Source organism: Scatophagus argus, chromosome 16 (genome assembly GCF_020382885.2).
Source record: "Scatophagus argus isolate fScaArg1 chromosome 16, fScaArg1.pri, whole genome shotgun sequence".
In the NCBI taxonomy this organism is placed as follows: Eukaryota; Metazoa; Chordata; class Actinopteri; family Scatophagidae; genus Scatophagus; species Scatophagus argus.
This window is the reverse complement of record NC_058508.1, coordinates 2,040,342-2,061,171: the sequence shown is the minus strand read 5'-3', so window position 1 is coordinate 2,061,171 and position 20,830 is coordinate 2,040,342. Positions and strand designations below refer to the sequence as shown.

At 43.4% G+C, this 20,830-nt stretch overlaps 2 protein-coding genes across 5 annotated transcripts in view; one reads left to right on the top strand and one right to left on the bottom strand.

The window, feature by feature from the left end:
- si:dkeyp-72e1.9 (syntaxin-binding protein 4) overlaps nt 1-6,494 on the top strand; it is a 71,737-nt gene extending 65,243 nt beyond the window's left edge. For all 4 annotated transcript variants that reach the window (XM_046414523.1, XM_046414522.1, XM_046414521.1 and 1 more), the window contains exons 16-21: nt 278-343; nt 467-664; nt 2,983-3,099; nt 4,218-4,267; nt 4,390-4,520; nt 5,022-6,494. In XM_046414523.1, the coding sequence (XP_046270479.1) occupies nt 278-343; nt 467-664; nt 2,983-3,099; nt 4,218-4,267; nt 4,390-4,520; nt 5,022-5,080 (621 nt within the window). In that variant the 3' untranslated portion in view covers nt 5,081-6,494. The remainder of the gene's footprint in view (nt 1-277; nt 344-466; nt 665-2,982; nt 3,100-4,217; nt 4,268-4,389; nt 4,521-5,021) is intronic.
- Nucleotides 6,495-6,880: 386 nt separating this feature from the next.
- rrn3 (RRN3 homolog, RNA polymerase I transcription factor) lies at nt 6,881-20,736 on the bottom strand. Its single transcript, XM_046414525.1, has 17 exons — nt 20,310-20,736; nt 20,172-20,228; nt 19,982-20,071; nt 18,371-18,500; nt 17,899-17,958; nt 17,680-17,743; nt 15,618-15,687; nt 14,625-14,723; nt 13,148-13,243; nt 11,743-11,866; nt 11,447-11,577; nt 10,309-10,439; nt 10,005-10,192; nt 9,474-9,582; nt 9,228-9,380; nt 8,511-8,595; nt 6,881-7,541 (listed from the first exon to the last, which is right to left on the bottom strand). Exons 1-17 carry the CDS (start codon nt 20,403-20,405, stop codon nt 7,392-7,394), a joined length of 1,833 nt encoding a protein of 610 aa, XP_046270481.1. The 5' UTR covers nt 20,406-20,736; the 3' UTR covers nt 6,881-7,391.
- Nucleotides 20,737-20,830: the final 94 nt, after the last annotated feature.

Below are 20,830 nucleotides of genomic sequence, written 5' to 3'. Positions count from 1 at the left end.
TTGTGTAGAATCTGACGCTGTGTAGGGAAGTGCTGAGAGAATACAAATATAATAATACTCGCCATAGATAGTTTCAAACTGCAGTTTTATATTATTAAAATATTATGCATCAGAAGTTTTTGAACTTTTTAAAATTGGAATGCTTGTCTGTAAAAAGAAGAAGGACGGAAAGAAGTCTCCGTTAGTCTGGTTTCATCCATAGAAGGCTCAGACCCGCTGACCTGGTGATTCCAGCTGTGAACACCTGCTGAGCTTCATCTGCTGCTTCCCTTGGCAGGTGATGCTGAATGACATGGAGAACAGCAAGAAAACCCTGGAGGAGGAGCTGCAGAAGACCTCAGAGGTGGGTGTGGAGAAACCTCAGAGCAGTCACGGGCTCTGGACGGGCGGCTGTCTGCCTTGACCCGGTTTTGGGCCGAGAGTTGCACATGACACAGGAGCATATTCATTCTGTTGTTGTTCCCAGAAAGCGTGTCTGACTGTGGAGGAGAACAATCGTCTGAAGAGTCGTCTGCAGGCAGCTGAGGCTGAGGCGGGGCAGCGGCAGGCCGGCAGCGCAGAGCAGGACTACGAAGAGGTCATCCAGCTGCTGGAGGCTGAGATCAGAGACCTGAAGAACCAGTTGGCCAGCAAGAGGCAGGCACGAGGTGTGGAGGCCTCCAAGGTGAGTTAGAAGCATTCTGTTTTACCTCATTTTATACCTCTACTCTACTACCGTATTTTTCGGACTATAAGTCGCACTTTTTGTCATGGTTTGGCTGGTCCTGCGACTTATACTCAGGTGCGACTTATATAATAAAATATATACGGTAATTTCACATGTTCACGCTGACAGTCGCGAGGGGGCGCTCTAGGCTGGTGTGCCAGTATCTGCTACACTCCTGTACCACCGAAAAATTTAAATTTAAACATAAACTTATAAAGACAACTGAGAAAGACTGAACACAAATGCCCCAAAAAGAAAATCAGACCCTGCAGCCAAAAACGGTAATTGAGCAGCTGAAAGAAAGTTTGTAGTTAGCGAGAAACTTGTGAGGGACTGACGAAAAGCAGAGAGTACTCTAACTGCAATGAAGAAAACCAAAAAAGCTAATCGTGGGCTAAAAGCTAGATGGCCACAGCTAGAGGAACAGAGTTTGGTAAACTTATGTTGTTTATGTTATAGTTATCTGAATACCTGTTAATGTGTTACATTAACATACCAGACACCCATTCAGCCCGTTGTTCTCTAACCTATTGTTATTACTATAATTTACCGTTCAAGATGAAATGTCTGTTCTTGGTCTCTGATTTTATAAAATAAATTTCCCCACAAAAATGCGACTTATAGTCCAGTGCGACTTATATATGTTTTTTTCTTCTTCATTATGCATTTTTTGGCTGGTGCGACTTATACTCCGGAGCGACATATAGTCCGAAAAATACGGTATCTTTAAAAGAAAATGTTGTATTGTTTACCCCACTACAGCTATCCGAGTGATTTAGTGAGTAGTTCCCTTGTAGATGTTGATTTTACATACAAAACAAGTAATCAACAAATAAAATAAGCTGACCAATCACAGTCCTTGTTGTCCCCACTTGTTATCTCTGCAGCAACATGTAACCACACGTTGTCTATGTTTAGTCGCTGTGCATAAGAACAACTACTCATGCTAGTATGGACTCAAGCAGAGACAACAACCGCGCAAACACGAAGCATCCTTCAGCGTGCGACGTGGAGTGGAATTTAAAATGAACAAAAACAAAACAAAGCAAGCCGAGCGTGGAGGCTCCATCACAGGCTGGAAGGCCCTGCACGCCGTGTCAGTGTGCTGCCACGTCTCTCTGTGTGACACATGAGCCAACCAAGCCACAGATATATACCTATAGCTCTGTGTTCACCAGCAGCCTGCTTTGACGAAAGGAGGAAGGCTTTATAGCGATTTCCTCCGGCTCTCGGGCTTACTGCCTCGCTACCTGCGGTGTTTCGTCTCGGGTGGTAAATCCTTTGGCTGTACACTGGCAGACGGCCTCGCAGGAATCAGTTGTGAGATGAGGCAATATCCAAAGAGGATGAGTGAATAATAGAAATGAGGACAGGGGAGTGATCATCCTCCTCTGAGGACCAGAAAAATGTGAGCTGCTGAGCACATACATAGTCTCACTGACCAGAGCCTTCCTCTTACCCCTTCTTTCATTCCTTTCTTCCCTCCTTCCTTTACCGTCTCTCTTTCATCCATCCTTCCTTGCCTCAGGAGACACAATACCTTAGAGACTTCTGATTAAGATCCGATTGAAAGTCGCTGTTACAAATATGTATTTTCATTCACATGTTGTACGCAAAAAATATCCAAAAAAGCATTTAAGCTTGTTAGAGGAGGAAACACTGGCATTTCAATAAAAGTTAATAAATGATGGCATACATAAAGTATATGATAGACCCCCCCACTGTACAAAAGCGATCCATATTATCGTGGATACGAGCACTGCCATCTCCCACCCATACACTCTGATCCAATTGCAAGCAGCACTCAGCTGTCAGTCATGATGTTTCAGCCTCTCTTTATAACATCAAAGAATTCATTAAAACCGAACTCATCAGAGAAAATAAACACTTGAACATGCATCTATGTGTTATTTTAAGTGTACTTTGAGTTTTAGTTTTTGCCCATGAGGGGTTTCTGACCTAAACTACAGCAAGCCACCAGGGGGCATCCAGATGTTTTGGCTTTACTTTCGGGGAGCTCTCATGTCATTCATCTTTATATACAATCAATGCTGTGACTTCACAGTTTCATTATCTGAAACCTGCACAGAGCTGTTGGTGAACAGGTCAGGTATCTTTAAAAGTTTTAAAGATACAGTTTTTTTTTTTTTTTTTCCAGAACTGCAACAGGTGTGAGGTTAAATACTACATGTGCGGCATGTTGTCAGCTGCTGACACGGTGTTTATCGAGCACACTCTGACACAAACTGGATATGTGTGATGTGTGTGTTTGTCAGGAGGAGGTGCAGGAGCTGAACAGGAGGCTGACATCCATTGACTGCCAGCTCAGGAAGTCAGAGCTGAACAGGAAACACCTGGAGATCTCCAACAAGAAACTGCTGGGCTTTGCACAGGTACAACCACCATAGTTTTTATTTAGCTATTAAACGGTAAGGTGAAATTATAGATTTCTCTTAATGTCAACAAATCCCATACATCTTCAGTATCTTATTGCTCTCAGAAATATTCACTATAGCCCCAAACATGGAGTAACCTGGCACTTAAAACACTCCCCAATAAATGTACTAATTCCTGATATTGGAATTAGCAGATAAGCTGAAAGACATCACCTCCTTAGCTGCAGATGTCTTAAGGGATGTTTTAGATTCAGGATTGACGGGCTTGTAGCACAATGCCTGTGCCACAGCTTGTTTGGGAGATAAGTACTGCATTTGTAACGAATAGGCCCGTAAGACTGTCAACAGATGGGAAGTGACCCCTCGACAATCAGCATGTGTTCTGTCACATCTCATAATCCACGCAGACTGGGACATTTGATGCAGTCTGATACACTGGATTCAACAGATAGCCAATCAAAAATACCATGATGCTTCCAAATATCCCCATGTGTTACCAGTCTTCTAAACTGTCATGGAATCAGTCTGCCCCCCAGTGGCTGAAAGACACACTGCAGCTCTTTGCAACACTTGATAAACCACACAGGTACTGTATTCATAAAGCTTCCTGGTACTAAGTGTGGCTCCGAGTGACAAAACTTTAATAAAATTCTTAGAATTATGGGATTTTGTAAGAATTTCCCATTACAGTTAAGACTAGATCCTAGTAAAGAATTTTTCTATTAATCTGATTAATACCAAATAGATCAAGAGTTAAAATTACGAAGCCCTGTCACCCAGCACCTTGACGGTTAACATTTGTATCGTTAGCTAACAGAACGGCCTTTAATCCAGTACTTGTATTTAAAAGTGTACTCCTCAGCTGGTGTTTTGTTGAGGGTGTCTTGGGATCCACTCATTGGCCCAGGAAACGGAGCCACATGTCTTCAAAGGAGCCTTCAAAATGGCCCCGTCGCGTTGCTGTGACACATTTGGTCTTCAGATGCAGCCTTCGAAGGATCTAGCCCTTGAAAACTTTGAGACACAGCTGAACTGAGCTCTTTGTTTTGGTGTCACAAGAAGAACTGGCATCTGTATACTGATGCACAATGTTTTCTCTCACCTCTCGTCCTCAGAACGTCCACAAAGTGCTGACAACACCCAGCCTCTTCGGGAGAGAAGGCGGGTAAGTCAGTCTGAACATCAACTGCTCAACACCTCACTATTAGTGAAACGCAGCTCGGCACTCAAAATCCTGCTTTAACCAATCTTTCTGTGTATGCATGTGTGTGTGTGTTGTGTACATAGGAGCAGCTGGGCGCCTCCGGCCGCAGAGAGCCCCAGCGCCCTGTCACCACTTCCTGATCCCGCCTTCCAACTGGCTGTGGAGGCCCAAGAGCTGGTGGCAGGAGTCTGCACCCTCGCTGCTGAGGGCAAAGGTACAGAGCGGTGCATGGCGGTATACTGCACAACAAAACAACCACTACATTCACTGATTAGATCATAGATTTGTTTTGCAACAGTTTATCAAATTCATCTGACTAAAGTGAAGTGTTTTTCAGACTGTAAAGACCATCAGCATATCTCATTAGTCAAAGGGTTTCGGTTGGCCTGTCAAATTAACATCAAATGACCAGATTGGTGCAGGTTGAAACACGTCCTGCCAAATAGTGATCCTGGATAGCTGAAGTTGCTACATTATATAGACAAAAGTATTGGGTCACCAGCCCATTACACAGAGACTTTAATGATGTTGCATTCTAAACACATAGACAGTTTAAGAAACAGCCCCATAAAGAATGTGTCTGGATACTTTTGTCTATATTGTGTATTTTTTCTTTCATTTTTCCATTTTCATTCGGTGCAAAGTTACATGATTATTGTTTCTGTAAGCATATGCAGTCAGAGTGTTCATCTGTCCGACTGTGACTGACCCACAGCATCAGAGAGAGTGCTGGAGGAAACATCAGTCCCAGATGTCAGCCCTCATCGTATGTAAGCCACAAAGAGCCGGAGAGGACCGTGGGAAGACCTAGGCAAGCTGAAAAAGGCCAAAACCACAACGGACTACACAACAGTAAAAAAGACAGGACACCATCCAATACACCTTCTCAAAATGATGACATCACTTCGGTGAATTCAAATACTCATTTCGCAGCGACGGATTGGACAGCCAGCGTTTTAAAGCTGAAGCTTGCTCACACACATCATACTAGCGTCTATTCCACAGACTTTCTGGAGGGTTGGGTGTGATGGACTGGAGTCGTGACCCCAAGGACTCTCATCATTCGACCATATGTACAGAAGTCTCTATGAGAATCGCTCTGCCAAATAAAAAGTCTGCTGGATTTTCTCCTTTGCGTTACTCTGACAGCAGGTGGCGTCGGACGAGCTGCATGACCGAGTCCACAACACTACATATGCTACTGTAAACTTGGTTAATACTCCCTCCTCCCTCTCTGCACCCACACAGATTCACTTCATTGATTGCATGTAAAGGAGGACTTGTTTGCCTATAAAGGACCATCTTCCTGTGTCATAATAACTCACTGCCACCTGCCTGTCACGCGTTACTCATTTTCTCTGCCGCAGAGGAACCGTTGTGGAGAAAAAGTAGAGAAAAACCAACACTGTCCCTTCTTCCATCTTGCTAACTCTCCTCGTGCCCTTATTAATAAAAAGGCAAAGACTGACATGTCGGAATTCATACAACTGCATGGTTCATGTTGTCTCCTGCATCCAGGAGTGGCTTTAATGTTGCTGTAGCTCCTGCTGTGTAAACTTGTGTTTGGTAGTCACAAGTGTGTCTAGGCAGACATCAGTCTAATAGGCTACATGTGGAACATTATGGACAAAAGTCCTGTACTTCAACCAGATTGCATCTTTGGTGTGGCCTCATATCTTTCTGTTACTGTTTTATATTAAAGGAATAACTGATGACTGGATTCAGTGTTGTGTTTATTGCAGTTTGCTAACATTTTATTACCACTACTAAGAGCGGTAAAATAATATATAGAAATGACAACTGCTACCAGCTGATCTCAGACAAGGTGTTTTGTGTTCGCGAGGTACAATTTCCAAGTGCCACCAGGAAAGGCTGCGGTGTGGAGGACAAACACGAACTCATTTTAATCTGAATGTCGTGAGACGCAGAGGGAGCACATCACACAAACAAAAACATGGATAAGTAAAATCAATAATAACCCTCAATGTGTTAAACACTACATGTCTACATGTGCACTGAAAGCTCTGCCGGTCACTTTACTGCCCATGCCTGCAGTGACACATCTTCTCCAGTGGAAGTGATGGGGCACAAATCCACAGGCTAATAGGATGATAATAGGAAGGCATTAGTCATGTCCCTCCTCATGGTGGTCTGTTAGTTGAAAACCATTGCTCCAGAACTACTTAGCAAAACACTTTTTTAATTAACTCAGACTGCTGAGGTCTCAAATAAAGTCACCAACTGTGCTTAATATGCACACATGGACTTTTTCTTTCTCATGAAGTCATTTTTCGTGACTTTTATTGCATTCGTGATGTCGTTAGCGGCTGTGTGTCACTGTTTTAGACAAGGCGTCTCCAAGGTGCTTCAACCACAAGGGCTTTCTGTGCCGTGGCTGCAAAAGGACGCAACGCGTCGCAGTATCTGGGTCAGCTCGCTGGGACGACAGGACGTGCCTCAGAACTCCTTAGACTCATCGTGATGGATCATTAACTCAGACTCGAGGGAATAAGTTGCGCAGTCTGCACCAGGCTTTACGGTTTCATAAATAAACAAATACACTTGCCTCATAAGAATGTTTGAACTCAACTTGGCAATTTAATTCGAGTTGAGGTTTCTCCCAAGCAGGACAGGCAGAGAAAAGTCTCTTTACCACAGTCTATGGCGAGTTCAAACTTAGGACACCTCGTCAGGATATTTACTGATCCTTGATCATCAGGAGAGGGGGCTCTCTCACTGACACTGATATCTTGTTTCTAGTTTCTAGGCTCAAACTGCGATTAACCGTGAATCAGACCGTGTAGTCCTATAATTGCATTAAAAACACTGAGCTCTTACATCAAAGAAGTATTCCTGCATGAACAGAGATCGGTGACGCCTCCTCACATGCGACCTGTTCGTGTGTTCCTCAGTTTGTGCTTGACTCCTTTTACGTGTGTCTTATAAGTCCTTATAAGTGTGGGTTTTCAGTGGAAGAGTCACTTTACAGATTCGTGAGAGAAGCTGAAGTCCCACAGAAACTTCTGAAAGTTTGTGTCATAAACAGGGTGTGGTCCATCAGAACAGCACAGACCAGAACGAGGGACTAGAACTGTCTCTGGAAGGCGGCGGGGGGCGAACCCACGCTGCTCGGGCTGCGGAGGTTTGAGTCATAGGAGCTGGGTGTCATTCCCACGATGCCCTCTGTCTTGGGGGTATTCCCATACAGGAAGTCATCCTCATCTTCCCTCGAGCCCTGACACATAACGAACAACCGCAAAGTTTAAATGACCACTACGATTTACGACTGTATTAATTACATACTGTTTATGTTAAATCCTAAAACAAAGATGGACTTAAAGGAACACTCCACCAGTTACACACTAACTTTACATGTCAAAGCCACAAGGAGAACTTGTGTGTGTCCCTGGAGGAGGAAGGACAAAAATAACCCTGATGATGTCACATAGAAATATGTGTGTATTATGCAGACCAGGCTCAGAGGGTCTAATGGTGCGTTCCATTTGCCCTCGTAAGTCGTATCTCTGGACTTGGAGTGGCGTGTGTTAAAAACCAAGTTAGAAGTTCCATTTGCCACAAAATTTGTAACCAGCCACTGTTGCTATAGCGACATCGACTGGTTACAAGCCAAGTTGGCAGCGCCCGTTGATAAACAACACGTTACGCGGTATCTCACCATAGCTACATGCCTATAGGCGGCAGTAAGACAGTATTGTGTGTGCTGCTTACTAAATTGGACACTAAAAAACATGAACAACACAGCTGTTACTACAGTCTGTGCTCTGGCCAGCTATCTTGGTTAGCAAACTCGGTGTCCTCTGTTGATGAGTTGGTGTTCTGACATTGGGGGGCGTCCCATTTGTCACTTCCAGGTATGGAACTCGAGACGTGACTTATGAGTACAATTGAAACGCACCATAAGTCATTACCCAGTTGCATCATGTGAGGTGTAGGCTCCACTGTTTTTAACATAATGAGCTACGTTCCAGCCTACAGACCTCTGCTGCTCTGATACTGACGATTCTCTTTCGGATCTGATAAGTTAAGTCAACAGCTAATAATCGATAACAGTAGCAGTTTTTACAATTTGTTGACAATTTATAGTCAAAACAATGAATTAAGGCAAAAAAAATCCCTAACGCAGCCCTAATTCTTCTTTGTAAAGTCCCTCCACTTTATGGCAGGTGCATCAGTCTCAGCTCACCTGCTGGCTTGTTTTGGTGGGAAGCAGCTCTGTGTCTGCTAGCTCCTCCCAGACCTGGTACAGAGGCTCAATCAGCTGACCAGACCTGTACACAAACACAGACATCTTTGAGATCCAGGCAGTTTAAGGTTACTTGTCCTGACATGTTAACTACTCTGTTCTTCTTCACTTTACTGCAAACAAGCTCCAAACAGAGTTGGAACCCCTCCTAAGGAGCAAAAACTGTTTCCCATAGGACACTATGCTATCATTTCTAAACATTTCACAAGTAACAGACAAGATGTGTAGGCACGAAATATATGCATAGCCCACTACTCCCACATTAAAGGTGTTTATGAGTAGAAACTGAACATCTGAATTTGTTTTCATCTGATACCAATAAGTAAAAATTATCCCTGTTTATAATGATCAATATTAATAAGATAACTGATACTTTCATGATTTTTATTTTCTAAAATAAGTTAATAACCTGTAGTTTATGCACACCTTTAGGTTAAGAAGGGCTAAGACGTGGTGAGTTTAATATTTCATGGCTTTGATAAGATTTGTTGTGTCTAAACCTGCGCTTGACGTTTTCCTTTGCCTCTGAATCCCTGCAGAACAAGAACAGCAAACTGCAATCATGTAGCCTTCATCTGAAGCTGCTGACGTGTTCTTATGTTGGATATAGTGACCATTACAGATCATAACTCATAAAACAATAACCAGCCAGTGTACCTCTTGAGAAGGTACGGGTCGAAGGGGAAGAAGCTGTCCAGAGGGTTGGTGTTGGTGGTGACGCAGTCTCCGCCCGCAGAGCTGCGGACCACTGGCAGCATGTGGCGGTTGTTCCTCTCTATGATGGTGTAGCAGAACACCACCTGATACTTCCTGCAACAAAAAAAAGATGAGTTTGTACGACCGCTGAGAATAGTGGATGCTCAACGTCTGGAGCCAATGACAGAGCAGAGGCAGCTCGTGTACCTGGTGATGGCAGCGAACATGCTGGTGACTGAAGGCAAGCAGACTTTGAGGGGGTTCAGCTGACACATCACCACCCGTTCCAGGTTCAGACTCTGCAGGTATTCTAGACCTGATAAACACATACACACAAAGGCAGAGGGATTCATTCAACTGGAATGAATGGTTGTCTATCATTATTTTTTGCTGTAAATTTGCCCTCATGTTCTTCATTTAGTCTGTTGGTTGACAGCAAGAGGGTTCCAGGTTTGCATGTTCTCCCTGTGCCTGCATGGGCTTCCTCCCACAGCTCCAAAAACAAGCACATTAACCTAACTGGCTGCTCTACATTGCACCTAAGTGTGAGTGTGTGTGATTGTCTGTCTTTGTGTGTCAGCCCTGCAACTGACAGGCGATCAGTCCAGGGCGTACCCTGCCTCTCGCCCGTAGTCACCCCTTCCCCCCAGGACCCTGGCAGATAACGCGGGTATGGACAATGGATGGACGGACAGATGAACAAAAGCATTTGAATCTTTCAAACAGAGTCATATGTACCTTTCTTCATGTTGCCCTCCAGCATGGCTCTGTGTCTGAAGATGAGTGTGTAGAAGACAGCCTGGCAGGCGGTGTAGAATGGTCCGTGCAGGCTGATGTCACAGCACGCCTGCCTGCCGCTACTGTCCTGGCTGTCAATGTAGCGATGGATCCAGGAGAGCAGTAGGTCCAGACAGGCCCGCACAGTGCTATAGGAGGGGACACTGGATTAGAGCTACAGCAGGACAAACATGGTCACAGAGGAATAAACCGCTCACTTCAGCATTGAGCTGCCTTTGCGTTTGCTTCAGCAGAGCGAACTCACGGCACGGGGATGAACTTGGCTCGAGCCAGGAAGCTCCCCAGGTATCCTGCAGCAGCCTGTCGGAGGACAGCAGGTTGAGACGGGTTCTGTAGGGTCTTCCACAGGTGATCCAGAAAGGCCTCGGCCAAGGCCTGGGACACAGAAAAGATTATGCACACAAGGCCTCACAATTCGTGTATTCATCAAAGTAGATCACATCACTGAGAGCTCATCTTCAGAGAAAACAGAGCTGATTTGGAGTTAGGCAGTTTACAAGCAGGTAAATGCAATATGCCACGCAGCCTGTGAAAACGTGGGCAGCAATTAATCCACTCGTCAATTAAACAATGCAAATGGTGGCAGCCGTGGCCTAGAGGTTGAAGAAGCGGAAGGTCGTTGGTTCAATTCCCCCACCGGACGGGCAGGAAAAATTTGAGTGTGGTGGAGTGATAATGTCCCCACCCCTCATTAGCTGGCTGATGTGCCCTTGAGCAAGGCACTTAACTCCCAATATATGCTCCCTGCTTGCTTGATGCAGCCCACTGCTCCTGTGTGTTTCACTGCATGTTGCATGTGTGTGTGTTTCAATCAGTGATGGGTTAAATGCAGAGAAGTAATTTCCCAGCTTGGGATTAATAAAGTAAGATAAATTAAAATTGAAATTACAGCTCTAGCAATACTGGTGGTTAATATCATCATTATTCTCCGTAGGAGCCATTCTTAGAGCTAAATCTTCATTTCCACCAAGCAGTTCAGTCCAGTGAGGGTGAGTCCCCTGTGTTGTTTGCCAACTGCCGGAAAAGTGAAAGGTATTACCCCTGAAGCCACAGTAACAACTCCACCTACGTTAGAGGTGCGATCTGTCTAGTTTAGGTACGCTCATTACGGGTTACTTACATTTCCAGGGGTACTGTACTGTACTGTGCTGTGCTATACCGCATTATTCCACTAGGTGTCACTTTTGTGCTTTGGGTCACTTATACGAAGGAACTTTGAGGGTGCTGCTGGAAGACTGTTCTGACTCCACTATGTTCACCAGTCTGAGTCTGTGTCTGCATGTCCAAGTCAAGTGACCTGACTGAAGACCAAATGCCCAACACTGCTGTTTCCTATCTCTACACACACACACACACACTCACGTAGCGCGGGAAGTACTGACCAGTCTGAAGCTGCACAGGTAAAAGAGTGAGTACTGGACGTGACAGGAAGCGTGTGTCGGCAGAATGAGCTTGTCGAACACACTCAACAGATCTCGGTACAGCTCCTTAGTCCTTTCCACATGGAGAGAGCCTAAGAGAGAGAGAGAAAACAAACAAACAAACAACAGGAGGGTGACACACTTCACAACCAAATGTATTCACAACACAACAAGATTCCAAAATGTGCCGTGTTGTGTTATAATATTATTAATATAAAACTCTTGTCCTGAGTGCAAAAGCTGTGTTTGTCATCTACCATTGACATGACTGACGTCTTTGACATAAGCCAACAGGACAACCATGAGGCTGTCCAGCCTCTCAGCCACCGGGTGAGCCATCTCTGCTGTCCTGCAGGGGTGATCTGTGGACATGTCCTCATCCTGACACACACACACACACACACACACACACACACACACACAGAGGATGTCAAGACAGGAGGAAAGGAGAAATGGTTTCCTTTGAAACAAACTGTAATACAAATACAACACACGCCCTTTGGCGTGTTTGCACTTGAACTCAGTCTTCATCTCCTTTCATATTTCATTTCTGCTTTTCACTCAACTGCTTTTAGCGCTTATATTTCAACTATTTTTAGTCCTTTTGGTTTCTGTGTTTCAAGTGCTACTTCAAAGTCTTTTAGTGCTTCAACTTCAGTTATGACTTAATTTCCTTTAACAATTAGTCTCAACTTCATTACTGATTTTTATTCTTGTTTTTGATTCCTTTTTGGATCTTAGAAATCCTGGGTTTCATATGTTTCAAAGTAACATTTGACACAAATTCAACTTTTGATTTTCAGTGTCAAATCAAGAATTTGAATCTGTTTTGTTTTGATTCGGTTTGCTTCTTCTTTTCGGACAGAGCCATAAAGAGTGAAAGTAGTCACCTTCCCCAATTCATATTGAGTGATGTGGATTCTATTTGTTACTTTTATGACTTTATTAGGAATTGTATGAGCTACTAAGAATTTTGGCAGCTGTTAAACATCATAAGAATATACTGATGTTCTTAGCAGTAACTGATTTAAATTTTACTGTGGTAGATTATGTAGAATTAATGGAAAAGTTGATGGGTTAGGGTTAACTTCAGGGGAATTTAGATTGCTGTAAAAGGTGTGGAAAGTCTCATTTATGGCTTGAGGTGATGGTGAATTTCTAATTGTTTTTAGGAGTGATTAATCTCTGTTGAATCCAAGTTTATATGCAAAAAAATTTGATTCCGAGTCAGATTTAGAATTTCGTTTCAAGTTCTTGCATCTCAGCTGTTGGTTGAGAAACTGAAGGATTTTTTTTTTCAATCTGAAATTTGAGGATGTGTGATTCATTCAGTATCTGTTCATCTGGGCTGTTTGCATAGTTATCTGTCAGTCCTTTCATTTTGTCTTCTAAACTGCTGCTTAATTCTCGCTCTTGTTTTTATTCACATAAGTAACAAATTTCAAACGTTCAAAAACTCAGTGTTTAGCTGTAAATTCTTAGCAAAAAAACCCCAAACACATTTAAATTCTCCAATACGGTCACTGTCATGTTATTTAGGTTTATTTCCCTCATTATCATGCAATTTAAACTACTTCATCTGTGTTAACCTTAACATCACTGGCTGCTGCTGAAAGATCATATTCCTAATTCCTCACTTAGCAAAGCAGAGGTGGTTGTTACCATGTCAAAGAGTCCTTCCTCAGCCTGCTCCTGTGCCCGCTGGTTCGGCACTGCATTCTCCTCTGCCTCCTCAATGTCTGACCGGGATGCACCCACCTGAAACACACCACAAACACACACACAGGAAAAGATTTTACAGTGGAAGACGGTGTGTGTGTGTGTGTGTGTGTGTGTGTGTGTGTGTGTGTGTGTGTGTGTGTGTGTGTGTGTGGATGTGTGCCACTGCTGTAACATCGCAGGCTTTTCCGTGAAAATGACACACAAACGTAGCGTAGTTATGGAAACAGCTTCAGACACATTCAACTCCTGTGCTCTGTGACAACCTCTCTGTAGACAAATTGTCACAGATCGTCAAAGCGAGTCGACTTCAACTGCTTATTTTTAATCACTAACAGGTCCAGATATTTATTATATGCGAGAAGACAGCAGAATACAATAGTCTTCTTTACCTTGATAGAGTCTGTTAGTTAGCAAGTTTCAATTCAGTTCAATTCAATTCAATTTTATTTAAAGAGCCAATTCATAACACAGTTATCTCAAGACACTTTACAGGTGTGTAAACAACAACAAAAAAAACAACCAAAAAGAAGAGAATCAGAGAGAAACAGGTCCCAGGGCAAAGCCCCACACTGAGTAAGCATAAGCATTTGACGACAGTGGCGAGGAAAAACTTCCTTGAAAAACCTCGAGCAGAACCAGACTCAGTGCAGACGGCCTTCTGCTGTGACCGGCTGGGAGGGAGAGGGGGGAGAGGAGAGACGGGGAGATGGAGAGAAAGGAGAGGGGGGAGAGGAGAGACAGGGAGATGGAGAGACAGGAGAGGGGGGAGAGGAGAGACAGAAGAGGGGGGAGAGGAGAGACAGGAGAGGGGGGAGAGGAGAGACAGGAGAGGGGGGAGAGGAGAGACAGGGAGATGGAGAGACAGGAGAGGGGGGAGAGGAGAGACAGGGAGATGGAGAGACAGGGAGATGGAGAGACAGGAGAGGGGGGAGAGGAGAGACAGGAAGATGACAGAAGTTTCCTTAAAGAATTAGACTGGTTCACGCCGGAGCCGTGAGTGACGGCTGGAGAGAGGAATGCTGGGAAGAGTCTGTTGTGTTAGAGTACAGAAAGCATAGCTTAGTGTTACCAAAAAAATTTTTCAATGTCTAGACTAAATATTTAGCTAAGCTCAAAAATGTGCATGAATTTGAATTTTGTGGTCTATGTTGTCAAGAGTGGGACTTGTGCCGCAGAGGGTACAGCAGGTAGACCTGGTAGGCCTGATAGACCTCTACACAACACTAAGAGCATTTCTCCCCTCTGATCAACCCCAAAGAACATGAATTCTCTGTGATCAAGACTTGGTTAAAGCAAAGGATCAAGCAAAGGTAAGAGGAGAACGTATCCTCCTCTGTCTTCTCACTTAAAACTCAAACACAGAAACATTTGAAAATGTTGAAAATATACATAAATATTTTGCAGGTTAACCACTTACATCCAGTTTGAGCATCTTTCCAACGATCACCTCCAGTACGTCTCGTCGAATTGATGGTATATACACGGTCACCCGCAGAAGGTTATGGACGTAACACTCCTGTGGAGAGCAACAACCAATCAGTGCAAGGCCGCTGTGTTAATGATGATCTGTGTTCTGATCAGTGTTGCACTCACACTGTCTGATAACAGCTGAGCCTCGTTTATTGCTTCCCACAAGCTAACAGCTGAGTTTACTGGTATCCGTGACATAAACACATTTTCTCTGACCAACATTTCTTTGCCACTTGCTGCTGACAATATACACCCAGCTCACCTTCATGTGCGGTGACAGCGGGTAATTACATATTAGCTAGTAGCTATTTAGTTTCCCCTAATAGAAATCTCAATCACATCAGCCAAAAAAGTGACTCTGACGAGTTAAAATGTTAACGTGTAAAACTGTAAAACTATTTTGAGATGTGTCATGTGCAGGAATTACATTAAGGTCAAATCTGATATACAAATATCTATAATTTAATTAGAAATATCAGTATCAGTCTGTGTTTCTTGTTTATCAACTAACAAGAAATGAGTTGTAAAGATCAAATCAGAATTGCAACTTTTATTTTACATTAGGGAATTATGACATTTCAAAATCGAATCACAGATATCTGTAACTGAGTCTGAATAAATAGATGTCAATGGTACAAGTTGACTGGTTGTAATTAGGTTGCAATATTACTGGATATATTACTCCAGATATGCGATATTACAAATCAATTTTCACTGATATCAGTCATTAATATTTTGACTAGTGAGAAATTGGTTGTGGATATCTTTAGTTACTATTATTATCAGTCCAAATTACACTATGGATATGCTGATTTGGAATTCTGACCAGTCAAGAAGCAGTTGCTGATATCTCCAAACGTTATTACCGCTACTGATGAAACGTCAGAAGGACTTGCAGTAAGTCCTGCAAGGTGTGAAGCAAGATCAAGTTGTGTCTCACCAACGTTCTGGAGGATTTCTGTATGAAGGGGAAGTTCTCTTTCAGAACAGGCATCAGAAAGTGACTCGTGCTGAAAGAAAGAGAGCAAAGCTTTACAGAACAATAAAGAACACCGGGACTGGAAACGAGTGTTTGGAACAATGTGATGAACACAATTCAATTTCAGTTTATTTCTATAACGCCTTATACAATCAAAATTGTCTCTAGATGCTTTACAGAGACCCAGAGCCTGAACCCCCAAGCAAGCAGACAGTGGCAAGGAAAAACTCCCTTTTAACAGGAAGAAACCTTGAGCAGGACCCGGCTTGCAAGGGAGAACTATCCTGCTGATAGTCGGCCGGGTGAAGGGGGGAAAGAAGAGGTAGACAGGACAGAGAGGATGAAAGAGAGAGAGAGAGAAACATACAACACACAAAAAAAAGCATGCTGGCACTGTGTTTTTAAATATGGACACTCAAAGTTATCCTTGAGAAAAGACGTTTTTTAGGACACAATTCTTAATCACCAGTACGCAGTATTAACTAAGACTACAGATGTAAATAAGTCCCAACACAGTTCATGGGATTTGCAGAAAGTGTTAAAGAACCTGAAGTCATCACATCTCCTACAAAGTCAAGGGCTCAATAAGACATTTAAAGTCTAAATGAGAGATTTATGGTAAAATGAGCTTTGTAAAAGAGAGATAATGACAGCTTACTTCGCGAGTAGCTTTTGTTGCCTGAGCAGTCTCACACCGGACTGAAGATTAGAAATCATCAAAGTTTAAACACTAACGGTTTGGAAAAATAAGCAGGAGGGAAACAAAAAGGCGGAATCATGTTAAAAATAAGGCTGCTCTTTTGTCTTGTGCTGCTGTACTGAGAACCCCAGTAAAGTAGCTTTGTAATGCAGATGTTAAAGTTCGGACACAGCAGTCAGTCAGCAGTGATATATTTGATATGTGTGCACATTTCCATGCCCTACTTTCCAAACTTTGAACTCTGAACCTCTGAACAGAACTACCTGGAGTGTAGAACTCTGCCATATGTTTCTGTGATCCACTACCCATCCTGTGAGTGTGTTTATTTTAGCGTTCCTCTGTATGCCTTAATTATATTTATGTGCACGGGTTTATGATTTGGGCGGCACGGTGGTGCAGTGGTTAGCACTGTCGCCTCATAGCAAGAGGGTTCCAGGTCCGAATCCCGGTCTGGGCCCTTCTATGTGGAGTTTGCATGTTCTCCCTGCATGTTCTCCGGGTACTCCGGCTTCCTCCCACAATACCAAAAACATGCACATTAGGTTAATTGGCTACTCTAAATTGCCCCTAGGTGTGAGTGTGAGAGTGTGTGGTTGTCTGTCTTTGTGTGTTGGCCCTGTGATTGACTGGCGACCAGTCCAGGGTGAACCCCGCCTCTCGCCCGTAGTCAGCTGGGATAGGCTCCAGCTCCCCCGCGACCCTGACGGATAAGCGGTGTAGAAAATGGATGGATGGATGGAGTTTATGATTGGAGACGAAAAACGCAATTTTCAGCAGTGCTGCTTATCTCTTAGCAGGGCAGCGCAGCCCTTTATTACAGTACTTGAGGGAGCGATCACAACCCCTGGAATCAGTTTCACAATTCTTAATCAAAAACAATTTGGCACACTCTTCATTACTAAACATCTGCCGTTTAAATTTTCTACTGTGCATTCCGACTCAAACACACGTCACACAGCTGTTTGTAGAACACTTTTATACATCCAACATATTGCTGGAGTGTATAATGTAATGGTTTTATTAAAAATTCATATGTGTGTGTGTGTTTGGATTTGTTTCTGAGGTATTGTTTCAGAAACTGTCTGTAAACAACTGAGAAAAAATGTAAATAAGTGTAAATAAGGCCCACAAAATATCACCCATATTACCTAAACATTCACTAGGAGCCTACAAAGCAGCCTCACCTTCACACTCAGCTGGGACAGACTAGCAGGTTGAATATATAAATATTTCATTTTAGTTTCTGTACCTAACAGAGTGTAAAGGCACAGTAAAAACACAAAAAAAGCAAAGCAAAAACTGCGAGAAAGAAAAGCAACTTACGATGGAACGTATCTGGCGATGAGCTGCAAAGCCTGGTGACACTGATCGAAGTTTCTGGGAAGGTCTGAACAAATCAACAGGGCAGCTGAGAGTTAATTCATTTGTATTCTCCTCCACACTTCAGCAAGCAGCTGACCTCCGGTTACACATGTCAATGGTGTTCGAACACATCTCTTAACACATGCACATTTGATTTGAAATAAGAGGGATGACACCTACTCTCATCTTCATCGTCTGAATCTGAGATATCGACTCCTCCTTCACAGATGGTCACTCTCTCTGGAACAAACACACACACAAACAGGAAATACATCAGAGCTATGATGAAAACATAAAGTAATGACAGTGCGGTATAATTCATTTAGTTCAAGGAGCTTTATTCAAGGATTCAAGGAGCTTTATTGTCATTTCACACACGTAGAACATGAGTGGAACGAAATTAGTTTCCCCGGTCCCGGTATAAGCCCAATTACCTAACAAAATAAATATAAATATAAACAACGCTATATAATATAAAAAAGCAATAGAAGATATAAACATCAGTATAAACAGTAGTGCAAATGAGTAGTGCATCTTAGTGATTTTAAGATGGCATTAGGACGTCACCACGTTGGCATCAAGGTGAAAGCTTGAGTTCCTTATTCTATTTTATGAACTTAGAAATATTTTCCAACCAGTACGGGGAACCTACTGGGAGTGAAGTGGGAGACCACCATCTTGAGGCAGGCACACAGAAAGACAGTCTGTGCTGAGACCAGGTTACTGAGGAAGGCCATGTACTCCTCCACAACAGCTGGGCTCCGGCCCACCCATGGAAGCCTCTGGAAAAACACACACACACACTAGATTGTTAACAGAGGCAGATTATTAGTTTGTCCAGATTTTCCTAGAAAACACTGAATGCCTGATGATGACTGCTGGTGCTTTAACTGCGGGGAAAACCCTGCACAAAAACGGCAACACTATACAGTATTTCAGAGGACACAGTCTCTGAACAACTGATAATCCTCTATCATGGTGAATATGATTTGTTTTTCCCCAGGTCACCATGGAGGTCCTGTGGAGCAAGGTGCCACTTGACATTTCAAGCTGCTCAGCTGTCCTCCCAGATCCACATTCTTCACACAGATTGTATCTACTACATTTATCAGAAATATCAGAATAGGATCAGAATCAGAATAGGATTTAGATGGTCCTGCCATAGAGGAGGAGTCACAGTAGCAGCCTTGGGATACACTGCTGTTGTAGACTCTGACAGCTTGGACAGCATCCTCCTCTCACCCACCACCGCCACTGAGTCCAGAGGACAGTCCAGGACAGAGCCTGCCCTCCTTATCAGCTTGTTCGGTCTTTTCTAATCCCTCTCAGTGATACCTCTGCTCCAGCAGACCACTGCGTAGAAGGTTGCTGATGCTACCACAGTGTCATAGAAAGTCCTTGGTGGTGTCCTGCACCCTGTGGAGGACCTCAGTCTCCTCAGCAGGTGTAGGTGACTTTGTCCCTTCTTGTACAGGACCAGTCTGACCAGTCCATTTTGTTGTTAATGTGAACACCCAGGTACCTGCACACTCCCACTGTCTTGATGTCAAGTCCCTGGATGTTCACTGGTGGAGTCCGTGTGGCCCTCCTGCAGAAGTCAGTCACCATCTCCTTTGTCTTGGCAGCATTGATGTGAAGGTGGTTGGGTTTGCACCAGTCAACAAAGTCCTCATGGACTTTAATGGTCTGTTCAATACAAGTGACATCTGTTGAACATCTGTCCTTCCTCTGAGAGGGATCCCTCCTCTGTTCTTCTGTTTCCCTGAGTTGTCCTTCACTGGACTGAGGGACTTAGGACAGAAGGTGTTGTATATTTTACAGATTGTAAAGCCCACTGAGGCTATGTGATTTTATATAAATAAACTGACTTGACTTTTTCTTGACAGTAATTTGACAAACTGTTTACTCTAAAATGATCACACAGAAATCTTTATTTTTGGCTAGTACAGTGAACTAAATACTAAATATTGCGATCACCCTGACAACAATATACTATCCAAAAAAAGCTCCTTCAGCTTCTGTGATCTGGATATGCAACACGTTGATATTGTTTTTATTAATCTTTTGATAAATTCAGCCCTACAAACGTCTTGCTTTGTCCAACTAACAGACCAAAACCCAAAGAGGTTCAATTTAATGTAATGAACAACAAAGAAAGCAGCGCATTCTCTCGTAAGAGATGCTGGAACTTCCAAAGGTCATAGGAGGAGCTACAAAAAGCACTCTTCATGCTTTTTATTCCCCCTCTTCCTTCGATACTCACCAAGACGGTGTAGATGAGCTGTTCGTGGTCTTTGGTCAGCTGGGTCACACAAGCCCGGAATTCTTGGAGCCAGTTGATGATCTGAGCATCCTGTGAGAGGACAGAGCTCACTGAAGACCGAAGCTACGCCACAAAGCTTACTGTTTTACCACAGATCTCAGTTTATTCCAACACTGAAGCCTTACTGTACCTTTATGTCAGGGTCAGCCAACTGGTGTTTCAGCAGTTCGTAGTCACCCGAGTCTCCCTGCGCACAAGAGGAGAAGCACTTGAACAGGTTCATAACTTTTATCTGGTAAACATTGACCGACATAACTTTGCCACTCACCTGTTTATGTTTAGCTAACGTTTCCGCAACACTTCCTCCAAACCTGACAGTCTTAACAGGAGGAGTGTTCAAAAAGTCCCGACCGTCTATTTCCATATTCCACTGCTCTCATGGGGAAAAGTAACGCTTGTTTTCACAATGCTAGCTGTCCTCAGGCTACAACGTCCCGGTAAAGGAAAAGACAGTGTTCAATATCCACATTGTTTTGATACGGTGAGTAACAAGAGAAAATATATGATTAGTGTTTTCGACTTTTTTGTTATTTACAACGTTTAGAGGAAAAAAAGCCTGACTATGCAATACATAAGCAAACGCATGTGTTAGCACCAAGAGGAAGAGAACCGCATGTTTAGGGAAGTGAATACAGAACACCGGTGCCGCATTCAAAGTCTTCCCATAAGCTCCGCTTATAGAATAACAGGTTCCGCTTGGCCTTTGGAACCACAAACAACAAACGGATGGGTCAGTCTACAAGCGGATAGTTTTCTTTTGTTTTTGTTTATATGAGGGCAAAAAGTAAC

What these genes read in the sequence shown, in the direction of transcription:
- rrn3 (XM_046414525.1), bottom strand. Translation starts at nt 20,405, where the DNA reads ATGGAAATAGACGGTCGGGACTTTTTGAACACTCCTCCTGTTAAGACT. An exon ending in AGGAAGGACTCTTTGACATG is followed by an intron (nt 11,867 to 13,147) that starts GTAACAACCACC and finishes TGTGTGTGTCAG; the next exon opens with GATGAGGACATGTCCACAGA. An exon ending in ACCTGTGCAGCTTCAGACTG is followed by an intron (nt 10,440 to 11,446) that starts GTCAGTACTTCC and finishes TCTGTGTCCCAG; the next exon opens with GCCTTGGCCGAGGCCTTTCT.